We start from the raw sequence: 21,864 nt of genomic DNA on the forward strand, positions 1-21,864 counted from the left end.
CTGTTGCCACAGTGTCCACACAACAAATGTTCCACTCAGGTGAGAACAGGTCATACATACTCTAGGAAAGCTCAGGCCACTAAACTAATCCCTCTTTTGCTTGGATGGATTAGAAGAGGCTGCTGAGGATGATCAGCCTATGAGGCCACTTCCTGATGAGACTATTTAGAGGCAGCTGGAGAGGGTTTGCTTCATTCTGAGGAAAACCAGAAACACTTATGGTCAGCCGTACCTGTTGCTTCTCAGCATGATTTATGCCATTTCTAGTTCAGACAGTACCTCACTGTAGCAGAATGAGTGGCCTTAGCATGTAAATAACATTTTCCATCTTCTGTCCTGTTAACAGGGACTGAGCACGGTATTCAGACATACAACAGTGTGGATTTTTGTAGAGGTACTGATAAAAACAGTGCTTTATTTGTTATTTGTGCTCACATTAACATGGTTCTGTTTTACATCTTGGTCTCACTGTTACTTGTACTGGCACAACTAAGAAGTATGCACGGTAGTGGAGTGGGGAAATGGAGATATTTATTTATGTTTGCTGCTGAAGAAAATGTATGGGACTCTGAGTCTTGTAGTAGCCTGTATTTTGATCAGGAAAACTCTCCTCAAAATGCACCAATTATTGTGAAGTAACTGCCAACATCACAGTGCGGGAGCAGGAGCTTTCATTTTTATGTTTTTACTTAGGCACAAAATCACTGTTTCACAATTCCTCCCTTCCTGCAGAGACTCAGGAAACTCTGAGGAGGAATGGATAATATTTGCCTGCCTTATGATTTAAATATTGATATGTGGTATAAAAATAGAAAAAAAAAAGTAATGGGTTTTATTCAGTTGCCTGTATGAAGGTTGTTTATTTTAACTGGATAACAAGAGGTCTGGTGAAACTCAAGTGAGGATGTCTTTAGCTTTTTCCGGCCATGTAAGGTGAAGGTGTTCGTTGCTCATATTCTGCTTGTGATATTTATAACCTCCTTTGGAGCTGTTGCTAACGTTTATCCTGAAATTTCATTAAAAAATTGCATGTTCACAAAGATTTTTGGGGAAACTATTCAATTTTAAAAGGAAGATACTGGTAAATTATGAACATTTCTATTTCTAATTAAATTTTAATTTAATCTTTGGGTTTGAGCCTTTAACACTTTCACTGCCCTGTGAGTTAGTTTCCATGAATGTCACTGGGATATTGCGGGACTTTGATCTGAGGTCCTCTACATCACCGTCCTTCTCTGCCATTAGTCTCATTGACCAACAGTGTCACTACCTTGAGGTGCAAGGCACTGCAATGCACATGTATGCACAATTGCACAAATCTTAAAACAACAGGATATTCAGAAGCCTCTTGTGTCTTCTGGGCGCAGGACTATTCTCTGAAGTCTTTCTTTAGGATGAATGTATCTAATTCCATGATGGTTTATACCAACATTGCTTTATGCAAGGCCAGACCTTTTGACATCAGGTGCCAAACCATCTGCAATAAATTGTTTATTATTCAGTGTTTAGTGTCATTCTTTTTATTAAGAATGAAAACGTTTGCTCTCTTATAAAACGAGTGACATCTTTGGCTGCATTCCTCAGTAACTGCAGACCTTACAAGTCTCCAGATTCTCTTTACATCTGGGCCTTTAACCTTAGAGTTTAACCTTAATCTGAGAGTTCCTTAGGTTTCTATGACTTTTCTATGCAGTTTTTGTTTTGAGCAGTCAAACTTGGTGGGTACACAGGAAAATGTCTATTTATGTCTTCTAGAATATCTCTGACATTCAAATGAATTTGCCAAAATTCAGGGGATGAACAGGGAAAGGTTAAAATAAGATGAAGACCTAGCTGCTTTACGACATTACACCTAGTCCATTTCTAAAAGGAAATAACAAAGGGTGGAAATAATATTGTTATGAAGTCATCAGTATTGAGGTACCTTCATGTGTTTTTGATATCCAAGGCTGTATTGTAGTCAGCAGTCCTAGTCTGGACAATAAGTGAAGCCAGGGTCTGCCCAGCATCCCCTCTTAGGAGCTGAAGACTGCTGAGAGTTTTGACTACGTGGTCATTGAAACTGGTGCCTTAGACACCTATGTATAGTCTCCCCGGCTTTAGGTGGCTTAATCGGGAGCACCAGCTAAGCCGCTGGAAATCAGTTTCCTAATGAAAGTGTTAGGGCTGCTTGAGACGATTCTGAACATGAGACACATGACGAGGGAAAACAGACATTATCATAGTGTGGCAGTAGGTAGCCAGCTGGATATTTCCTGATGGAACCGCAGCCTGTGGAAGGGTCTACATTGGAGCAGGGAATGTGTGAGGAGGGAGGAATGGCAGAGGGGCCATTATGGACTGACTGTAATGCCCATCCCCATCCCACTGAGCTGCTTTGGAGGACAGGAGTCAGAAAGAGTGAAGCTGAGCCTGGGAAGAAGGAGGTGGGGGGAGATGTTGTTTCAATGTTGAGTTTTGTTTCTTATTGTGAATAAATTAAATTTATTTTCCTCAAGTTGAGTCTGTTTTGCCTGTGACAGCAACTGCTAAGTCATCTCCCTTCATCCTATTTTCCCCCGCTGACCTGTTCATGAGGAGGAGTGAGAGAGCATCTGGGTTGGAATTTGGCCTTTAGCCAAGGATAACCCACCACAATCTTAAGCAGCAAAAAATCTAAAAGATGTATCCAGATAGTTTAGGATGATATTCTTAGGAATAAGTCTAGTGGAATGGATATGTACTAAAATACTGATACCTGCATACTGAGGAGCATTCTCTTACACTGCTGTGCCAAACCTCCACGTTGCTGTTATTTGGAAATAGACTGTATGGGTAGTCCAAATAGGGTATTTTTCTCAGTTAAAAATTTTATTGCATATAATTGTAAAGAAAATGCTAAGGGTCTTAAGGCACAATTCTTGCACTTGCACTGGAAGACATCGAGCGCAATAGTATTAATTAGCAAACTCCTACCATAGTGTAAGGACAGCATAAGGAAGAGAAAGATCAGGCAGTTTAGATTTGGTTGCTGTTTTTTTTAACTAGATACTGTGTGTATTTAGAATCTGAGCTTCTTTTATTTCTTTTCTGAAAACTAAAATGTAAATGCAGAGTTTGTATGCCCAAGTTCTTGCCTAAAACAGATACCTAAAAATGTCAAAGGTTGTGCTGGAATTACACCCAAGTTGGCGGGTTTCTACCAGTTGGAGTAGGTCGCGTAACGTGAGCTTTCAGCTGTGAAGGACCATGACACAATTGCCTCTGAAGTGTTTTTTTTTCTCCCCATCAAACCCCTTTCTTCAGCTTTTAACCTAGCAGAGACAGATCTAGTTTATCCACTATTACATCCCTAGCAAAGATTTTGTTGGTAAGCATAACGTGTATGAAATGTTGTTTACACAGCAGTTCACAAAAAACTAGTTGTTTATTTCCACATATGGTTATACCCTTCTGAGGAAATAATTTGCTAAGTGTCATAATAACTTTAGGTGCTGGGTAGACCTTTATAGTTAATAATTTGAGTTTTATTTTTGTATTTAGAGGCTTAGACACAAAAGGCTGAAAGTATCTGCAAATGCTTGTGAGATATGAGGCATTTATAAACAAATAGACCAAACAGAGGGTAGGAGGGAAAATGCTGAGAAAGGGAGACTGACACCAACATGGTGTTACAGCAGGTCAGCGGGAGATCTGCAGCCAGGTGGAGGTATCCTGAGCTACAGTGCAGTGGATCAGGCACAGTACTGAAAAGTGGTGCTAAGGGAAGACTGGGATGAGTTTTTTTCTCTGTTTAGACTGGGCTCATATTTGCAAACTTTCTAAAGTAACCTGCACCATGTGTAACTTAAGCTGGTGAAATTTCTGATGTTTACTTCTTCTGTCTTCCTTCATCTAACATCGTGATCACCCATGGGGTAGCAAATAACTAGAATACAGCTGGTTTAGAGATGATTAACACTAACATTTTCATGATATGGTAGCCTCAATATGAAACAGCAGAATGCTAATCACTATGTACAAATTGAATTTTCCTAGATGTGAGATTAGCACATTTATTCCACAGAAGTTTCCTCTTTCTTTGATATTAAATTTTTTGTCACTCCTTGTCTGATCTCGCTGCCTTTTATCGTAGATATTTCTCTGTGTCTCTTTTCCCTACAAGAAGCCAAGAGCTTTTCCCAATCTTCCCTCATTAGTCACACATCAGACCATTGTGTCCACTCTGCCTGCTGTAAAATAGGAGGGGCCAGTATAAACCTACTTTAGTTAAAACTAAAAAGCAGAAGGAAAGACTCGCTATTTCTGAGCATGCCTGTTCTCTTGAGCATTTCTGTTTGAAGTGAAGCCCAGGTTGTCTTCTCACAGAATTTTAGGTTGGATCAAGTGGTGACCTATCTAAGAGCATGTCATTTCTAATTTTTTCTCCCCAGATATTACCAGATAAGAGCTGGGCTGAAGATCCCATCCAGGATTCCCCACAGGCTGTTTGCTACGATTGCAGGACAGACAGGTAAGCAGGTCCCAGAGGGATGTGACATGGCTGGAAGTGGGGCAGCATGGAGGAAGAGAGTGTGTGTGGGGAGCGGGTGAGCCTGGATTTGGATCCGAACCTGGATTTCCCTGATGATCGGTGGCTATTCAGCTCCCTGTTCTGGTATAGATTTGGGCTGAGTTGGGCTTGAGTTTTAGTGTTTGTGTCTGTCAGAAAAGTAGAAGAAATTCTCGCCATCTTGCCTCTCATCAGCAGTTTCTCTTATATGTGGCTTTCCTTGGTGGCAATGGAAAGAGTTGATTTAGTGTTGTAAATGAATTCTGGATGAAAATTGTTTCAGTGTATAGTGGATTGAGCCTGGCAGGGTGCCAGGTGCCCACCAAGCTAACAGATCACTCCCCTCCTCGGCTGGACAAACAAAAAATATCGCGAAAGGCTCATGGGTCGAGATAAGGACAGGGACAGATCATTCTGCAGTTACTGTCATGGGCAAAACAGACTCGACTTGGGGAAATTAATTTAATTTATTAATATTAAAATCAGAGTAGGTTAATAAAAAATAAAACCAAATCTTAAAACACCTCCCCCCACCCTTCCCTTCTTCCTGGGCTCAGCTTCACTCCCCATTTCTCTCCCTCCTCCCCCCGAGCGGCGCAGGGGGACGGGGAATGGGGGTTGTGGTCAGTTCATCATACGCTGTCTCTGCCGCTCCTTCCTCCTCAGGGGGAGGCTCCTCACCCTCTGCCCTGCTCCAGCCTGGGGTCCCTCCCACGGGAGACAGTCCTGCATGGACTTCTCCAGCGTGAGTCCTTCCCACGGGCTGCTGTTCTTCACGAGCTGCTCCAGCCTGGGTCCCCCCACGGGTGCTGTCCTTCAGGAACAGGCTGCTCCAGCCCGGGTCCCCCCACGGGTGCCGTCCTTCAGGAACGGGCTGCTCCAGCCTGGGTCCCCCCACGGGTGCCGTCCTTCAGGAACGGGCTGCTCCAGCCTGGGTCCCCCCACGGGTGCCGTCCTTCAGGAACGGGCTGCTCCAGCCTGGGTCCCACCATGGGTGCCGTCCTTCAGGAACAGGCTGCTCCAGCCTGGCCCCCGCGGGGTCCCAGGTCCTGCCAGCAAACCTGCTCCAGCCGGGGCTCCTCTCTCTCCCCACGGGGCCACAGGCCCTGCCAGGAGCCGGCCCCAGCGCGGGCTGCCCACGGGGTCATGGCCTCCTTCGGGCATTCCCCTGCCCCGGCGTGGGGCCCTCCCCGGGTGCGGGTGCAGATCTGCTCCCCCGTGGAGCTCCATGGCCGCAGGGGCACAGCCGGCCTCCCCGTGGGCTTCCCCCAGGGCTGCCGGGGACCCTCTGCTCCGGCGCCTGGAACAACTTGTTTCACGTATTCTCACTCCTCCGCACAGTTTTCTTTCTCAGCTTCTTAACTCTGCTCTCCCAGAGGTGCTGCCACTGTTGCTGATGGGCTCGGCCTTGGCACTGGCTCTATAGGGGAAGCATCTAGCAGCTCAACCATTTTCTATATTTACTTATTATTCAGATTAGTATTTTCTTCTGCCTGATACATCTTCAGTGTCCCATCTGCTTTCACCTCTGCTAGAAACAATTAATGTAAAAGCATGGGCAGGAGACAAGCGAGGCAGGCACTGCGGTTACAGGATTAGCAACTGACTTTCATAGTGCTAATGCAATCCAGAACAGAGTCTAATAGCTTTATAGGGCTAACATCAAGACAGGGGGTATTTAAGCTCTTAAGGCTTTAAACAGTTTTTCCTTGGCTATCTTCACAAGTACTTCCTAATTGATTTCATAGGCCTGCAAGAGAGAATCATTTAATGGGACTGAACCTAAAGGCAAACAGGCCATAATGTTCTTTCTGTTCTCATGCCACTGATCTCTCTCTGTACAGGGATAGCTGGGATAGGACTGATTCGATTGCTGTGCATGTTTCAGTAAGTCACCCCTATTAAAGTAGTATCACAGCAAAACAAGGGTGTTATAAAATAGTGATTAAACTCCTACCTCACAAGAATGAATGCAAAACAAGTCGGGTTCATGAGTTTGGTTTAAAGGAAATATTCTTAATCTTTTCTTTATCAGGTTCGTAGGATCTATGAGGACTGAGAATATATTTTGAAAAAAATTATGTAAACTTATAAAGTAACATCTGTGAATATATGCAGTAATAAAATATATAAAATACATAAGTATATAACATATGTAAATATATAAAATAAATAAGAGGTAACATTTATCTTCCAGTGCATGTGGCCTTTTATTTTTACTAAATTTTGCCATGTTTAAAAAAAAAACTTGGGAACTGACAGCATTAGTGATATTTGCTTCCCGCTAGATATTTTCAGCAGCAGAGGTCAAAAAAAAGTAGTTTTCAAGAATTCAGCAGAGGGAAAGCTGAAGCCTGTATCAGGCACTGCCTTGGTGGTTGCCAGACAAATCCGAAGAGCAAGGATTCCATTCCTGGCACAGGACCGACAGGTTTTACAGGCAGCCTTGACGACCTGCTACATGGTCCACAGGCTGGCCGTATCCTGTCTACATTGTGGGAAGAGAATGGGCTATGTGCCCCAGTCAAAGCGAGGGGGAGCTCTGCTGGAGCCCAGTAGCCCCCATGGTTTGGTCACTTAGGCCATGAAGGTTGCACATTAGTTTGTGTTGAGTCAGGCTGTATGAACATAAATATGCCATGTACCATATGTACATTTGCATATATATATATTCATAAAAATGTATACACTTAATTCATACTCCTAAGCATTTCTAGCAAGGTGGGTTTCCTTAAAGACAATAGAAGATTGGTGGCTGGTGGCTTTCAGCAATGAGAAGGAAAGAGGGAACAAGGCTTATGCACAGTCTTTAGTTGCTCTCATGCAGGTTTTCAACCCCCCTGAAATTTAACTTCCTGTCTTTGAATAGATATCACGACTGATGCATCCTGCTTTTGGCTTATAAAGAACAAATTATGCTCTCTGCTTGTTCTTGTGCAGCTCATAACAGCACATATTTCATTGGCCTCAGCATGAGTTCTGCAGGGCTGAGCCAATACAGACATCTCTTAAAGCTAAACTCTAGAAACGCCTTTCTGAGCAGATTTATGGGGCTTTTGCCTCTGGTGCTCTTCAGCAGCATAGCTTGTTGAAGTTGCCCTGTGAAGGTGTCCACCTGAAACATGCAGTGGGCTGAATCTGCATGACTCAAGCATGAACAGCTAAAGGATTGTGAAAGTGAATATGCCATCCCACCGTAGCACAGTTGTACAATTAGCTCCTTGGCTAATTTTGTGATCCACTAAGTGTATTCCATAAGTTTTTAGGCTACCGTATAAATTTTGGGACAAGGATTTGTAAAAGTTACATAAATGCAGTCATTCATTGATTTTGAGGCTGTAGATACAAGATGAAAGACTGCAGGAGCTTATCTTAAAAACATATCTTTAAAACATTTTTCTTTTAAAGTTTGTCCATAAGCACCCAAGATCATTGGTCAAAACACTGGGAGAAATAACACTGGTCAGAAACAGTTAGGATTAGCTCTTTTATCTTGATTTACACCTGAAAGAGTGGAGAATGGTGGAGAAAAGTATAGATGAGGATTACTTAAGGAAGATGGTGTGCATGGGGTAAACCTTAGCAACATTATTGCCTATGAAGAATATGAGGGTGAATTACACTGATGAAGATGCCAGCTAAGCCAAATCTCAGGAAAAGTATATATAGTAATTTTCTCTGCAGTGTTTTGAAGTAGTCTACATACCACCTGGATGTAGTATTGTTTTGAGAGACAATTATTCTTTATTAGTGAAAGTTGCAGAAAGGTTTTTTTATAAGTTCTGTTTTTAGACCCACTATGCCTCATTCTCATACTGCAACCACAGATAGCTGCTTGCCTATCAACTAGACTAGCTGTTTACCTTACAGGACAAGGAAATTGTTTTGGTGGGTGAACATTAAGAAAAAAAATATTTTGCATGGCATATAACTAAAGAAATTACTTAGGACTTCAATTTGTGTCCAGATTTCCTTTAATTCTCTCATCCAGAAGAACCACATTAATGATTTTCGAAACTTTTTGAATAGACAAACACTTTTGAAAACTTGGCCTGAAAATCTAATTGCAAGTAATAAGAAGTTTTTAAGAAAAATTATTACCTGCCAGGCTAATCTTTATTAAATTGTAGCAGTTCCATCTAATTTTAAGTAATGAAATTGGATTATTGTCTAACAGTACAGAAAGCCAAACACAGCCAAGGAAGGCAGTTCATTCTTCATCTACCTGATATAAGGTAGGGGAGTTCAGGTGTGATATTTGTTCCAGACAAGTCAAGAAAAGGTAGCTGTGACTGTCATTACACATTAAGTCTTTTGACTGGTGATATAGAGGTGTTTCACGTACACAGTTTGATGCTTTTTCATAAAATGGAATATCTGACATTAGGTGACAAGAAAAAATTAGCATAATTGAAATTGTGATGTGCAAAAGGGAAAGTAGGAGAGAGTATCAGAAAATGAAGAACATTGCTGTAACCTGTGTCTGCATTGTGCTGTACAAGTTCATCATCACCCACACTGAATGCCTTTTCCTATAAATTAAATGTTGATCTGTGACTACCTTGCACCTAAGACGTAATTTGAAGGGCTATTTAAGTTTCTGATATGCCCTTTAACTAACTGTTCCTGTTTTTAATAACAGTTAGTGATCCTAATCTCTTTATTAGTGTTTGGATATCTTGAAGAAGTTCCAGTGAAGGAATTCTGCTTGGATTATTAAAGAAAATCCTTTTCTTGTACATGGCTTCTTAATGCAGTCAAAACAAGCACTTGCAGTTAGTTGCTCATTAGAGCAAGAAGAAACAGCACCATGACTTGTGGAACACTTTGAAATTGCAGTCATCAGTTTCAATAACTTTTTGAAAGGTAATTTCTGCCTCCATTAAGTGAAGATAAGCTTACTGGTTTTGAAGCATGAGAAAAGGGGGGGAAGAGATTCATGTTTTAGCAAACACATGGTTTTGTTTTCAAAGCTTACTAAAGTAATCTGAAAATAAATATGTATTTTATATGTAAAATGAAGCATACCTGACAAATTATATCCAGAGGGAACCTTACTGTAAGAGAAGTTATTTTGCGGATGAGTTGTCTTAGAAAACCTCATTAGGTGTGAGATCAAAAGAGGTGGTCAGGCATTTTAAGAATCTAAACAGAACAATCTGAACAGAGCTAATTCCATGATATTCCAAGAGATAAGAAGAAAGAAACACAGTAAAAAGATGAAAAGGAGTAAACTAAAGATACCCCTGACTGACGTGCTACTTCTGTGTGCATGTCTCAATCCTCTTTCAGTCACGGCCTTTCAGAAATGACTCAAAGCATGGAAGGTGAAAAGATGGATTCGTGGCTGGGAGATTTTCCATTGCAAACCCTGAACTATGCAGGACACCTTCCCTTCCCTCCTCTGCCAGAAGCAGTGTTAGGTCACACAGATGTCAGTGGGGTAGGCCACAGTCTTGGAGATGCTGGACAGCATCCCAAACCAAAACTCGGACGTGGAGAAAGCCAGAATGAGGAAGGGCCTGTAAACACCAACACATGCCACGAACTTCTTCCCCTGGGCAGTGAGTCAGAGAACAAAACTGGAAAGGGAATCCAGTTGTTCAGATGCAGAGAGCCAGAACAGTATTCCTGCTGCTTGAGGCCAAGAATAACCTTCATCTCTGTGGTTAATAGGACGTACAGCTTTTTCAGACCTGCCGCTCTGATGTAAATTGGACCTTCAGAGGGCTCTCTTGCCTTCCAGCTTTACTTACCTGTCTCTGATTTCCCCACATAGGGATTCTTGCTGCCTTCAGTTTAATGCAAGGTTTAGTCTTACAAGTCCTTCAAAATCTACCACTACCCTAAACATTGAATAGTTATATACATTAATTCAATAGGTAAATTACATCCAGACGACTGTTTCCTCCTGCTCTGCACTGATGAAAATCTAGTGCTATCTTATTTTGATGTCCTGTACTTTACTCGGTGAATTATCTTACCTGTATTTGGAATAAATATATGGAGTGTCAGCTACACAGTTACATGACACAATGATTTAATATATGCTCACCTAAATTTCTGAAGCACAGAATTATTTTCAGAAGTGAATCCTCTAACTGAACAAGGCTCTTAGAGAACTGGCAATGAGTTTAGAAACAGAAATGAAACATTACAGAAAGCATAGATTGTGCTTGTTTTAACAAAACATTATTTAAGAAAGCAAAGACAAAATTTTCTGCTGATGCTAAGTGGGTCAGCTGTTCTATCATCGCACATTTGAGCATGTCTGAGAAATGAACCTTGGTGTATAGAGCAGTACAGCGATAAGAGACTGCATTTATGTTAGGATCTTTCATACAAGGAAATTAATAGGACATCTTGCTTTTTATCATCACTGAATCTATGTATGGGTAGAGAGGCAGTTTTATGTAATTCTTTCCGTGAGGCTAATTCAAAATGTCAAAAGGCAAGTTTAAGGTAAAGGATTCATCTCAGAAATGTGCAGCTTTAATCAAAAGTCACACTGAGGGAGAAAACATTCTGAACTTTTTGATCAAGCAATTTAAAAATAATGGTGTCTCCTTTAGAAATTATTTATCCTAAATATAACATTTGTATTTATTCCAAATATAAATATGCTAAACTTAATATTGCAAAACTAAAACAAGTTTCTTCAAACATGTAAATAGGAAAATGATGAGGCATTGAAAGAGTTTGTGCCTGAAAAATGTTGTCTTTGCACTTTCGAAGTAGGCTTATTTTAGCTCAGTTGTAAAAATGGAGGGTCTGCACAAGTATTCCTCTGCTAAAGAATGTCTATTTTCAGTCTTCAGCAACTGAGTTTTCAAGGCTTCTAAAAACAGATGTGCAACTCAATACATGCAGATCAATGTGTCTCATTCAACCCTCGTTTGTTGCCTTTAGAGCCTAAATTTTCAGAATTCACTGGTTGTTGGTATTACTTTAGGGTTTTTTCTTTCTTTTTTTTTTTTTCAGACTGAAATACTAAAGTTATAGCGGAACGGTATTTCTGAAAATGGGATGCCAAAGTGGCTTAACTAAATAACCTATCACAGCTTAAAATCTGCAATAAGATCTCATATTTCCTGAAGGAGGATTCAGCATGGCCGCATGTCTGTAGCCATGTGTTAGAGGCGTCCCCCAGCAAGGAGCTCGTTTAGCATGCTCACAGTCTCGGGCACCTCAGCCTTTTCATCATTATTTCTTTCAGATTTAGCATATAATTCTGGGCTGAAGATTTTGCTACCCAACCAAGGTGATAAATATGAAGTTTCACTGGTCATCTGAGCTGAAAGACTTTGGGGTCTAAATTAATAGGAACTAAGTGACTACAATTTCAGGAAAGTGTAACTGTATTTTTGTAGGGGGAACACAAGTATTTCTAAGCCTTTCTTTAAAAATACTTAGGGATGGTGCATTAAGTCCCAGTGTTCTGCTTGGCAAATCATTACAGACATGCCACAGGGAGCGATGGCTTCTTGAGAATATAGGTCGTCAGGATGTCCGAGTGACTATGGGATGTAGAATATAATAAAAAATTAGGATTTAAATATCCTGAGATCTATAGATGACAGTTGCTATGGAATGAGTAAATATTAATTAAAACATATATATATACTCTTAACAGTTATATGTAATAATGGTTCTTCCCTGGGGAGGATATGCTACATGATTTATATATAAGTTTTCTAACAAACCTTATTTCAGCAAGTTTTCTGTACTAGCAGGAAATAGTTGTCTTCTAATGATGTGTTAGGTTGTATTCTAAGGGCAGGCAATAAATCTTCTGTAACTTGAGTTACAGCTGTGAGATGGAATAAGTCCTGAGAACCTGTGACTAAGGGTAAAAATCGTCTACTGCTGGTATCTATGCTGTGAATGTCTCCACCTCAGCTAATCAACCAGTCTCTCTTTATAGTCAGAGGAGAGAAACAGGTAATTTGAGGGAGTAATTTAACATATCTATTTCAAGATGAATTGAATCACACCTATTTCTGTCCATTTACTATAAAAGAAGTTGCAGGAACTTCTGCAGTGAGAGACATTTCCATTGTGTTTGTAAAAGATCTGGCACAAAAAGACTGTGATTGCAGTTTGTGCCTTCATGTATGTATGCATGCAAATTAGGCAAGCCATAATAAAAAGTAGGAAAGGTGACACAGAATACAGAGGGAGCAAATGGTACCCTTGTCTTCCCAGCAAATAATCAAAGATGATAGCTGGATTCAGGATTTTGCATAATGTTTCCAAATGGTTTTTCAGGGTAAAATACAGGAGAAAGGAGAAGGCTCCCATGTGAGAACAACTGTCTTACTCTTTTCTTTGGATCTCATTCTGCCACTAACAGGAAATAAAGCTAAATGATCTAAAAAATGAATTCACATTTTCCTCTGGAATGGCATAGTGATTTATTAATTGAAAATGAAATTGTGGAAGTGGTGTTTGTTTATTTATATTTTGTAAGACTAAAACTATGATTATACTTTCACCATAAATTTCATAGATGGACAAAGAATATACTAGGAAATCGAAGCCAGGCTTGAATTTTGATGAACCAGGAACTGAAGCTGAGGTTCAGCAAAGCATTCTGTGCTATTAACAGTTCTCTAGGACATTACTCTGTGGTCAGTAACTCTGAAGCTTAACTTTATGTATTAGATGTGACCATAAATTAGAAAATTGAGAAAATTTTCTGTGCATTCAAGTGTATATGTGGGCCTTTCAGAAATGTTTGTTTAATTTACTATTCCAGACAAGAAATGCTGATTGGTTTAATTTCCCACCAATAACACTGACAGGGACTGCTCTGAAAAATTGTGTGGCCTACAGATTAAAACAGGGAACATACACAGCAGGACAAACTGTGTGTCCTTGTCTCTGTCTTATCTGTAAAATGATGGTACTGTTTCAAAGATGCAAATATATATATATATGTAAAAAAAACTTAATAACTTTCCAAATGTGTAAGATAAATGACAAGAATCCAAGTAGTTAGAGAGATATACCCTCTAGCAGGTGATTCAAAATCTTCCATCAGCAGAAAAGCTATGTCTCAGGTAGGATAATGATGTGACAATGAGAGGGAAAAGTTCTGGAGGATTTGTTCATGGATTCTTTTATGTCCAGAAAGGACCATTTTTATAGCTAGGCTGATACCCTCTGAACGTAAGCCGTAGAACTTCAGCCAGAATTTTATGTGCAAAGCCCAGCTCTGATGTTTGTATTGTGGCGTATGTTTGTAGAAGGATGTTCAATGCTAATTTTTAAGAGAGAGGGATGTTTTCTGGGATGTGCTTTTGGGTTTGGTTTGTTGGGGTGTTTTCATTTCCACTTGAGAGAAAGGGTTGGCCTGCTTTCTGTGAATAGCTTTTTGTAGTAGAAACAAGTGGAACACCCATTTTCTTTCTAGCAGCTATAATCAGAGATGTCTCCTCCTTTTGTGGTTTTAGTTAGTCTTTATCTTCTCCGTGTTCTACTTATTGCTGAAAGGAGGCAAAAAGAAGCAGATACAATCTGTTGGATAGACCTTTGAGCAACCTAATCTAGTGAAAAATGTCCTTGTCCATGGTAGGGGGGTTGGAACTAAGTGAAATTTAAACATCTCTTCCAACCCCAACTATTTTATGATTCTATGATTATAAGTATAAATTATCACGACCAGCATGAACAAAGAGTATGGGGTGGAATGTAGTCATTTAATTTTTTTTACAGTTGCCCTATATGCCCATTAACTGTGAGAAGAAATGAGTAAATAAATTGGTCCATTTAAGCATAAGCACTTTTGCTGGACGGAGATTGCCCTTTAAGTACTTAACATTTCATTTTGATGTTAAAGTTGCACAAGCAGAATGTGTGTGATGGTATAAAACCATATATGTACCTAGAGTTAAATCGCTTTTTCACTGATGGTGTGTGTACTGCCCTTAAAGAAAGACCTCCTTGTGTAGGTCTCTCATCTTTCAAACCTCCTTGTGTAGGTCTCTTATCTTTCAATCTCCCATCTGTAGTGGGACCTTTGAGACATGCTGTAGGCAGCCCATCCAGCAGTGCCTAGCAACCTACTACAGATATGCTGGCGATGCACTGATCAGTCCTGGCATTGCACCGTGTGTGTCGGTGGGAAACCCTCAGTTTCCCAGCATCCATTTGCCAGCATCCATTTGCACGGAGAGTGAATCCGGTTTGAACGGCAGCCTTGAACCATTTGCTGCCTACAAGGACTGATCTTGCTCTCTCGCTGACAAAAAAACTTGAGAGGGAGTCATTGGGAAGTCAAGGGAACTACAGCAAACTGGGGAAGAAGATAGAGGCCTAGGGAACATCAGACTTCAGGTCTGTGTAACATACTGAAGAATAGAACAATTCAAACCTTCTTCTTCCTTCTTCAGACTTGCATTGTCTGCTGGTGTGACACCACAGGGTCTGCAGGTAATGCTGGAATTCGGCACTTTCTTTCCTACAGATTTCCACATGCAGAAGTAATGCTGTGTGTATGTTTATACATTTACTTAAATACCCTTTTTGTCTTGGATTTCATGCAAAACTTTCACACCTTTGCCAAAAATTAAAAGCAATGTGTATTCTGAACGGGGAACAATTTGCATTGTCTTTGCACTTGCAAAAATGATTAGACAGAACTTGGAGGAGGATAACAAACCAAATAGCTCAAACAGGTGCAAGTGATGTGGGGGAAAAAAAACAGACTTTGCTTTGTGTTTTCTTGTTTTCTATATGTAGGGTAACGTAAATTTGGGTCCTTTTTCATGTTCCATAAAGAAACAACTTCCTCCACACTGTATCGAGCCTCTGAATATGGCCTGATCTGTCAGAAGCAGAGTCTTTCTCTGGTGACTGCTGTAAAATTCTGTGTAGTAAAATGCTGGTTAGTGACTTGAAGCTTGAAAACAATCCTGTTGACTTAAATAGATCCTGCTAATTTATTAGAGAAACACTTGCTTAAATGTTTGATAGGTTGCGGCTGAATGTCAGGAAAACTCCCGATTTCATCTTGATTTTACATTATATAGCTGGTAGCATAAAAATATATGGTGCAATAGCATGTGTTACATGAACTAAGAAAGTCCAAAATTACAGACTTGGCTTTTACAGACAGGTGGTGAAAGCTCACTTTCTACTGCAGAGGCCATGTAACTTGTTCTTCCCCTTGCATACTTGTGGGGGAAGTTTTAACAATTAAAAATTTTCTACCACAACACCCTCCACTGGTAAGATCATAAAGTCCCTGAAATCGCACTGTGTCCATTTAAATATGCCTCCGAGCATGTAAGTGGGTAGATAGTAGAGTAGTTGACTCACTACATCTTTCTGTGTCAGAGTAGAAAGTGATAAAGTTGGTCTCCAGCCACTATGGGCCATAATTTTTCACTCTAGTATTGCAGACTATAAATTTGAGAGATCTGTTTCACAAGAGTATTTTATAAATGCTGTGAATGATATCTGAGGAGCAAAAGAAAATGTATTATGAAAAAAGATCATACAAGTGAGGGATGATACTCCACCTTCTGTTTTTTCTTCTTAAAGAAGTGGTATTGCACGTTACTTAATAGGCATCAGATGTTAGTGTCAAAGGTGATATTTAAATAAAGAAAAAACCACAAAAAATAAATTAGAAAAAATCTACGAAGTAAACACGATATCCCTTAAAAGTAAGAATAAAGCTTTCTCATTATGTTAGAAGAAACAGTCATGACAGACATTCCACCTGGTTAAACAATAAAGAAAATAAAAATGAAACTGTGGCACATATGGATAGTAACCAACATATATGTCCAATACCCCATGTCTAATGTACTCACTCAAGCCAGTGAATACCTGAAGCAAAACCTGAGGACAGAGCTTAACAGATACAAAAACCCCTAAGTGTTTGTAGCACTGAGGTGTGTTGAAGTTATAAATGTGCCTGTGTGGCATATGACAGCTGGAAGATTTGAGGACCTGGGAGGATTTACTAGTCCTTAATTCCTATAATTTCTGGGCTCTTTTTCCCAACTCTGATCTTGAGCAATCAGCCTCCCTCTGTTTTATTTTCCCCATATGTGTAATGGGGTTAATTGTATCTGTATCATAAGGGTATTGTGAAACTTAATTACTTAATATAAAGAGCTTTGATATTCTTGGACATGTGACAGTGTAGGAGAGCAAGAATTATTTATGGTCTTGAAACTTTTTATGGTTGGTTCACACTCTTTAGGGAGTAATACAGTGGATCCAAAGAGGGAAATGTTTGACCTACTATCTCTACCACGCACTGTGTAATGAGTTGAAGTAATAACAGTAATCTGGGAGTCTGTTAATGTAATTAAAACCGCTGACTTCTCTTCTAGGTGGGAGGTTTTTGGATATGGCTTGGGTCCTAAATGGAAGTATGCTGCAACATCATCATAGCTGCTGTACAACATCCAAAATTAGGAGGCTCATGAAAACATCTCTCCCCCACCTCTACACATTAACCTGCCAGGAATAACTAATATGCATTTGGAAAATCTGCAGCAGTGGACCGACTTCTGCTTTTCACAGTTTGAATACAACCAGTGGCTCTGTGGTGACATCAGTCCCATAGCTCTTCATAGCAAGAAACAAGGGTTAGTTTGGTGGAAGGTGTTGGCCCTAAGCTCTCCAGTGTAGGTGGCATAGTGAGGAGGAGGCGGTGTCTAGGACCTATTTTTTTATTATGTGCCAAGGAAAATATAAAACTACTTCTTTTATATGCTCGTCAAAACTACTGTCAATTCACCTGACCTCCAACACGGGAAACTCCTCTCAGAGTGGCTGGTGCCTCGTTGTGCATGATGCACACCTCTGGCTCCAGGTTCAGGAGGTGACTCACATGCTGATCTCAGGGCTGCATGCAGAGCTTCCTTGGAGCTCGAGCTGCCGCCCCATTGCAGGAGACTGCAATGTCTGCAGGAGATTCAGTACTTCACTTGCTCTACTCTGTGCCCATCAAAACTTGGAGCTGAAGGGACACTATGGGTGCACAATTTGTTGTGACAATGAGACAGAGACCAGCTGAGCTGAGCGTGCAGTTGAGGGCTATCCAGAGGGAAGGAAAGTTAAGTCCCAAACAGCAAAAATCACTTCCTCCACCAGCTTAGCCATATCCCTTCTGCACAGTGCCTGGATAGCATAACATATGCAACCAGATACTACTGTGGTGGAAATTCTCTCTTTAATACCTTCATCTTAGGGCTGCTCTTAGGCAGATGTCACCTTCCTGTTTGCTGGGCAACGTTCTTTCACTTTCTGGGAAACTAAAGCTTAGTGCCTATCTTGTATATGAAGATGTATATTTATGTCTTCAGAAGCAACAGAGCAAAATGATTAAAAATGTGGGGAAAAAGAACTATTTCATTTTAAACAGCTCAGATGGATACACTGATGAATGATTTTTGGTACTTGATCATTAACAGCTACCAGGTCTTGCCACTTCTGTGTAGCACTTACCATCTGCACATCTCAACATGCCTTAATATGTGAGTTAACTCAGCTTGAAGGCCAAGTTCTTGTAAACAAAAGCTTATGTCTGTACTGTGAAGCACAGGATTGAAGTTCGTTAGCCTAGCTTTGACCTGGTACGTTCTGCGAACTAGTAAAAACCTTCTCTAACCCAGCTTGCCTCCTGAGAGCACTGTACTTGTGCTGAATGTTTCCTCACCAGCACATTTTCCATTATTCATCCTGCCTCTTGCTCTGATGGAAGTTTGCTGGCCGTTATCTTAGGTGTACTTGCACCGTACTCTGTTGTGCAGTTGTTAGCATCATGCCAAGGTTTTTTCCCATAAATTTCACCCCAAAAAACTACCCAAAGCCACAGATTTAGGCCAAAAATATTGTGGTTTGTCTGCAAGCTGTCCCAGGAGCTGGAAAACAGTGTAACTGGAGGTCAAGTTTTATCCATGGAAATAATGGAAAATACTGATTGAGGTTTTTTAATGCAACTGTTCCTGAACCACCTCTCTTTCCACTGAAAGTTATGAGATTTTTCAACAATAATGGTGCTTTGGTGAAGGTAAAGGCCTCATGCAAGTCCAGCCTACTGCTGTGCTGAGAGTACTTTCAGTCATGGTGACTAATATCATCTCATTATTTCCTGGACTTGTCTGTTTACGTCTATCCATCTGTTCTCTCTCATCTTGCACTTCACCTAGAAACCGTTTACAAAAATGAATAGCAATTTGCTTCGGATTTGAGTTTTGCGTCTATGTCTACAGTTTCTACCATTACCCCTGGTAGGGTTGAATCATCTCTTGCATCTCTCTGCTGGTCTTGGCAAAGGACTTCAACTCATAATCTCAGGAGGAGGAAAGGGAGTTTGTCACATGGTCTTAGCAATAATTACAGACTTGTGTAGTCTTATAGTCACATTGTGTAGCCTAAGACCATAGTGTAAGTTTCCTTCATAGTAACACTGGAAGGACTTCATTCCATATATCTGAAGGATGAATTTTAGATTACAGTGATTTTCTCCTATTAGATCTTTATTTCTCTCTACTGATCATAAAAAAAAAAACAAAAGCAAAACACACACACACACAAAAAAAAACCAAACAAAAAAACCCTAAATTAGTTGCCTGCCTTTTCTGTAACTAAAATGAGATGTGACAGACCCACACTAAAAATTTTATTCAAGGCTAGTGTCTGCAACTGAGTGGGAGTACGGGTATGACATGGATCTGGGAGCCTTGTCAGTAGGCTCTGTTCTAAGAAGTACGTGGAAGCTATGATTTCAGTTGTCACCATGTGACCTAGTCAGAAATACCAATTCATTCCCATCCCTTGCTTTTAAGCAGTGGGAAGTAGTGTAATAAGTCCATTTGACCGCTAATAAAGTAGGTATTATATTTACAGGAGATGAAAAATGTCTTGTACACATAAAGCAGTAAGGATCTCTGTGTTACTAGATGTAATAATATTTGACTGCAAATAGAATCACAGAATCACAGAATCACTAAGGTTGGAAAGGACCTTCAAGATCGTCAAGTCCAACCATTAAACCAACACCACCATGCCCACTAAATCATGTCCCGAAGCACCACATCTACACGTTTCTTGAACACTTCCTGTGATGGTCACTCCACCACTCCCTGGGCAGCCTGTTCCAATGCTTGACCACTCTCTCGGCAAAGAAATTTTTCCTAATATCCAATCTAAACCTCCCCTGGTGCAACTTGAGGCCGTTTCCTCTCGTCCTATCACTAGTTACTTGGGAGGACAGACCAACACCCACCTCACCACAACCCCCTTTCAGGTAGTTGTAGAGAGCGATAAGGTCTCCCCTCAGCCTCCTCTTCTCCAGACTCAACAACCCCAGTTCCCTCAGCCGCTCCTCATAAGGCTTGTGCTCCAGACCCCTCACCAGCTTTGTTGCCCTTCTCTGGACACACTCCAGCACCTCAGCATCCTTCTTGTAGTGAGGGGCCCAAAACTGAACACAGTATTCAAGGTGCGGCCTCACCAGTGCCGAGTACAGGGGCACAATCACTTCCCTACTCCTGCTGGCCACACTATTGCTGATATAGGCCAGGACGCTGTTGGCCTTCTTGGCCACCTGGGCACACTGCTGGCTCATGTTCATTCGGCTGTCAACCAGCACCCCTAGGTCCCTTTCCGCCGGGCAGCTCTCCAACCACTCCTCCTCAAGCCTGCAGTGTTGCATGGGGTTGTTGTGACCAAAGTGCAGGACCTGGCACCTGGCCTTGTTAAACCTCATACAGTTGGCCTCAGCCCATTGATCCAGCCTGTCCAGATCCCTGTAGAGCCCTCCTACCCTCCAGCAGATCAACACTCCTGCCCAACTTGGTGTCAACTGCAAACTTATTGAGGGAGCACTCGATCCCCTCATCCAGGTCATCAATAAAGATATTGAACAAGACCAGCCCCAGAACCAAGATCTGGGGAACACCACCTGTGACTGGCCACCAACTGGATTTAACTCCATTCATCACAACTCTCTGGACTTTACCCAGCAAAGGGTAAACCTGTCTAAGCCACGAGCCACCAGTTTCTTTAGGAGAATGCTGTGGGAGACACTGTCAAAGGCTTTACTAAAGTCCAGGAAGACAACATCCACAACCTTTCCCTCATCCACTAGATGGGTCACCTGGTCATAGAAGATCAGGTTGGTCAAGCAGGACCTGCCTTTCATGAACCCATGCTGGCTGGGCCTGATCCCTTGGTTGTCCTTCACACGCCCTGTGAGCACTCTCAAAATGAACCGCTCACCAGATACACTCATGAGAGCTCAGAGTCTCAAGATTTAGATTAGAAGAGGCTACAAAGGACCTTTGAGGGGATCCAAGGAATTATTATGTCCTGATGTCCTAATGTTTCATTCAGGAAACAGAAGCAGAGTTTTAGACTTCTATAATGAATTTCTTTCATTTGTGGATTATAATAGGAAGGCTGTTGTTTGGGGTTTTTCTTTTTTGTTGTTGCTGTTATTGAATTGGGGTTTAGGTTTTAATGAAACCAAATTAAACTGCAAATTGTTGTGTCTCTTGATTTCCAGTATTAGAAATTTCTATAGTATCAGGAAGAGAGGAAGAGAACAGGGCATCTAAACTGTCACTGGACTGTGAGATCTGGCTTCAATTTCCTACTCTCCAACAGGCTTTCATAGAATCACAGAATCACAGAATCACAGAATCATAGAATCATTAAGGTTGGAAAAGACCTCTAAGATGATCAAGTCCAACTGTCTCCAATGCTAGGTAAGACACTTCGATTCAGATCTTCAAAATCCCTCAAAGACTTAATTTACATTGCCTTATATTGAATACTCTTGAGGAGAGAGACCCAAGTCATGCTCTGCCTCAGGTTCCCACCTGTAAAAGGGGTACGAACAATATCTGCAATCAGCATTATAAGGGATAAAGAAGAAGGTGAAGAACTCACCGTGTGAGGATGTGGTGAATACCATAAAAATGTTCATATGATGGATTGCCTCTAAGCCATTCAAACAACGTTGAAGGTTTTCGTGTCATATCAAATAGATTTAATCCAGAAGTTGCTCACTGTTTACATTGCACAGTGCCTGGTTTTGGCAGTGGTTAGCTGCAACAGGAAATTGAGTGACTGCACACAATGAAGTAAACTCTTTGAATAGTATCATCTGGAGGAGGGTTTTCAACCATTTATTGTTGTCCTTTTGGGATAAAGAGGAAAACCCATTTTAAAATATCCTTTTTATATATCATTTTTATTTTTCAGTTTGGATAGCCAGCACTTTCCCCAGGCTGAAATGAAAGTTATTTAATGTTTTTAATCTTTTTAATTGTGAGCTGAGAGGAACCAATGGAAGTTATCTG

General features: G+C 40.9%; 1 protein-coding gene across 1 annotated transcript in view; it reads left to right on the forward strand.

Moving 5' to 3' along the window:
- FAM135B (family with sequence similarity 135 member B) overlaps positions 1–21,864 on the forward strand; it is a gene marked incomplete at both ends in the record, with an annotated part of 148,296 nt that overhangs the window by 32,568 nt on the left and 93,864 nt on the right. The window contains one exon of the mRNA XM_081996627.1: positions 4,413–4,492. Coding sequence (XP_081852753.1) covers positions 4,413–4,492 — 80 coding nt within the window. The remainder of the gene's footprint in view (positions 1–4,412; positions 4,493–21,864) is intronic.

This window comes from Phaethon aethereus (genome assembly GCF_964289735.1).
Source record: "Phaethon aethereus genome assembly, chromosome: 2".
NCBI classification, from domain to species: Eukaryota; Metazoa; Chordata; class Aves; order Phaethontiformes; family Phaethontidae; genus Phaethon; species Phaethon aethereus.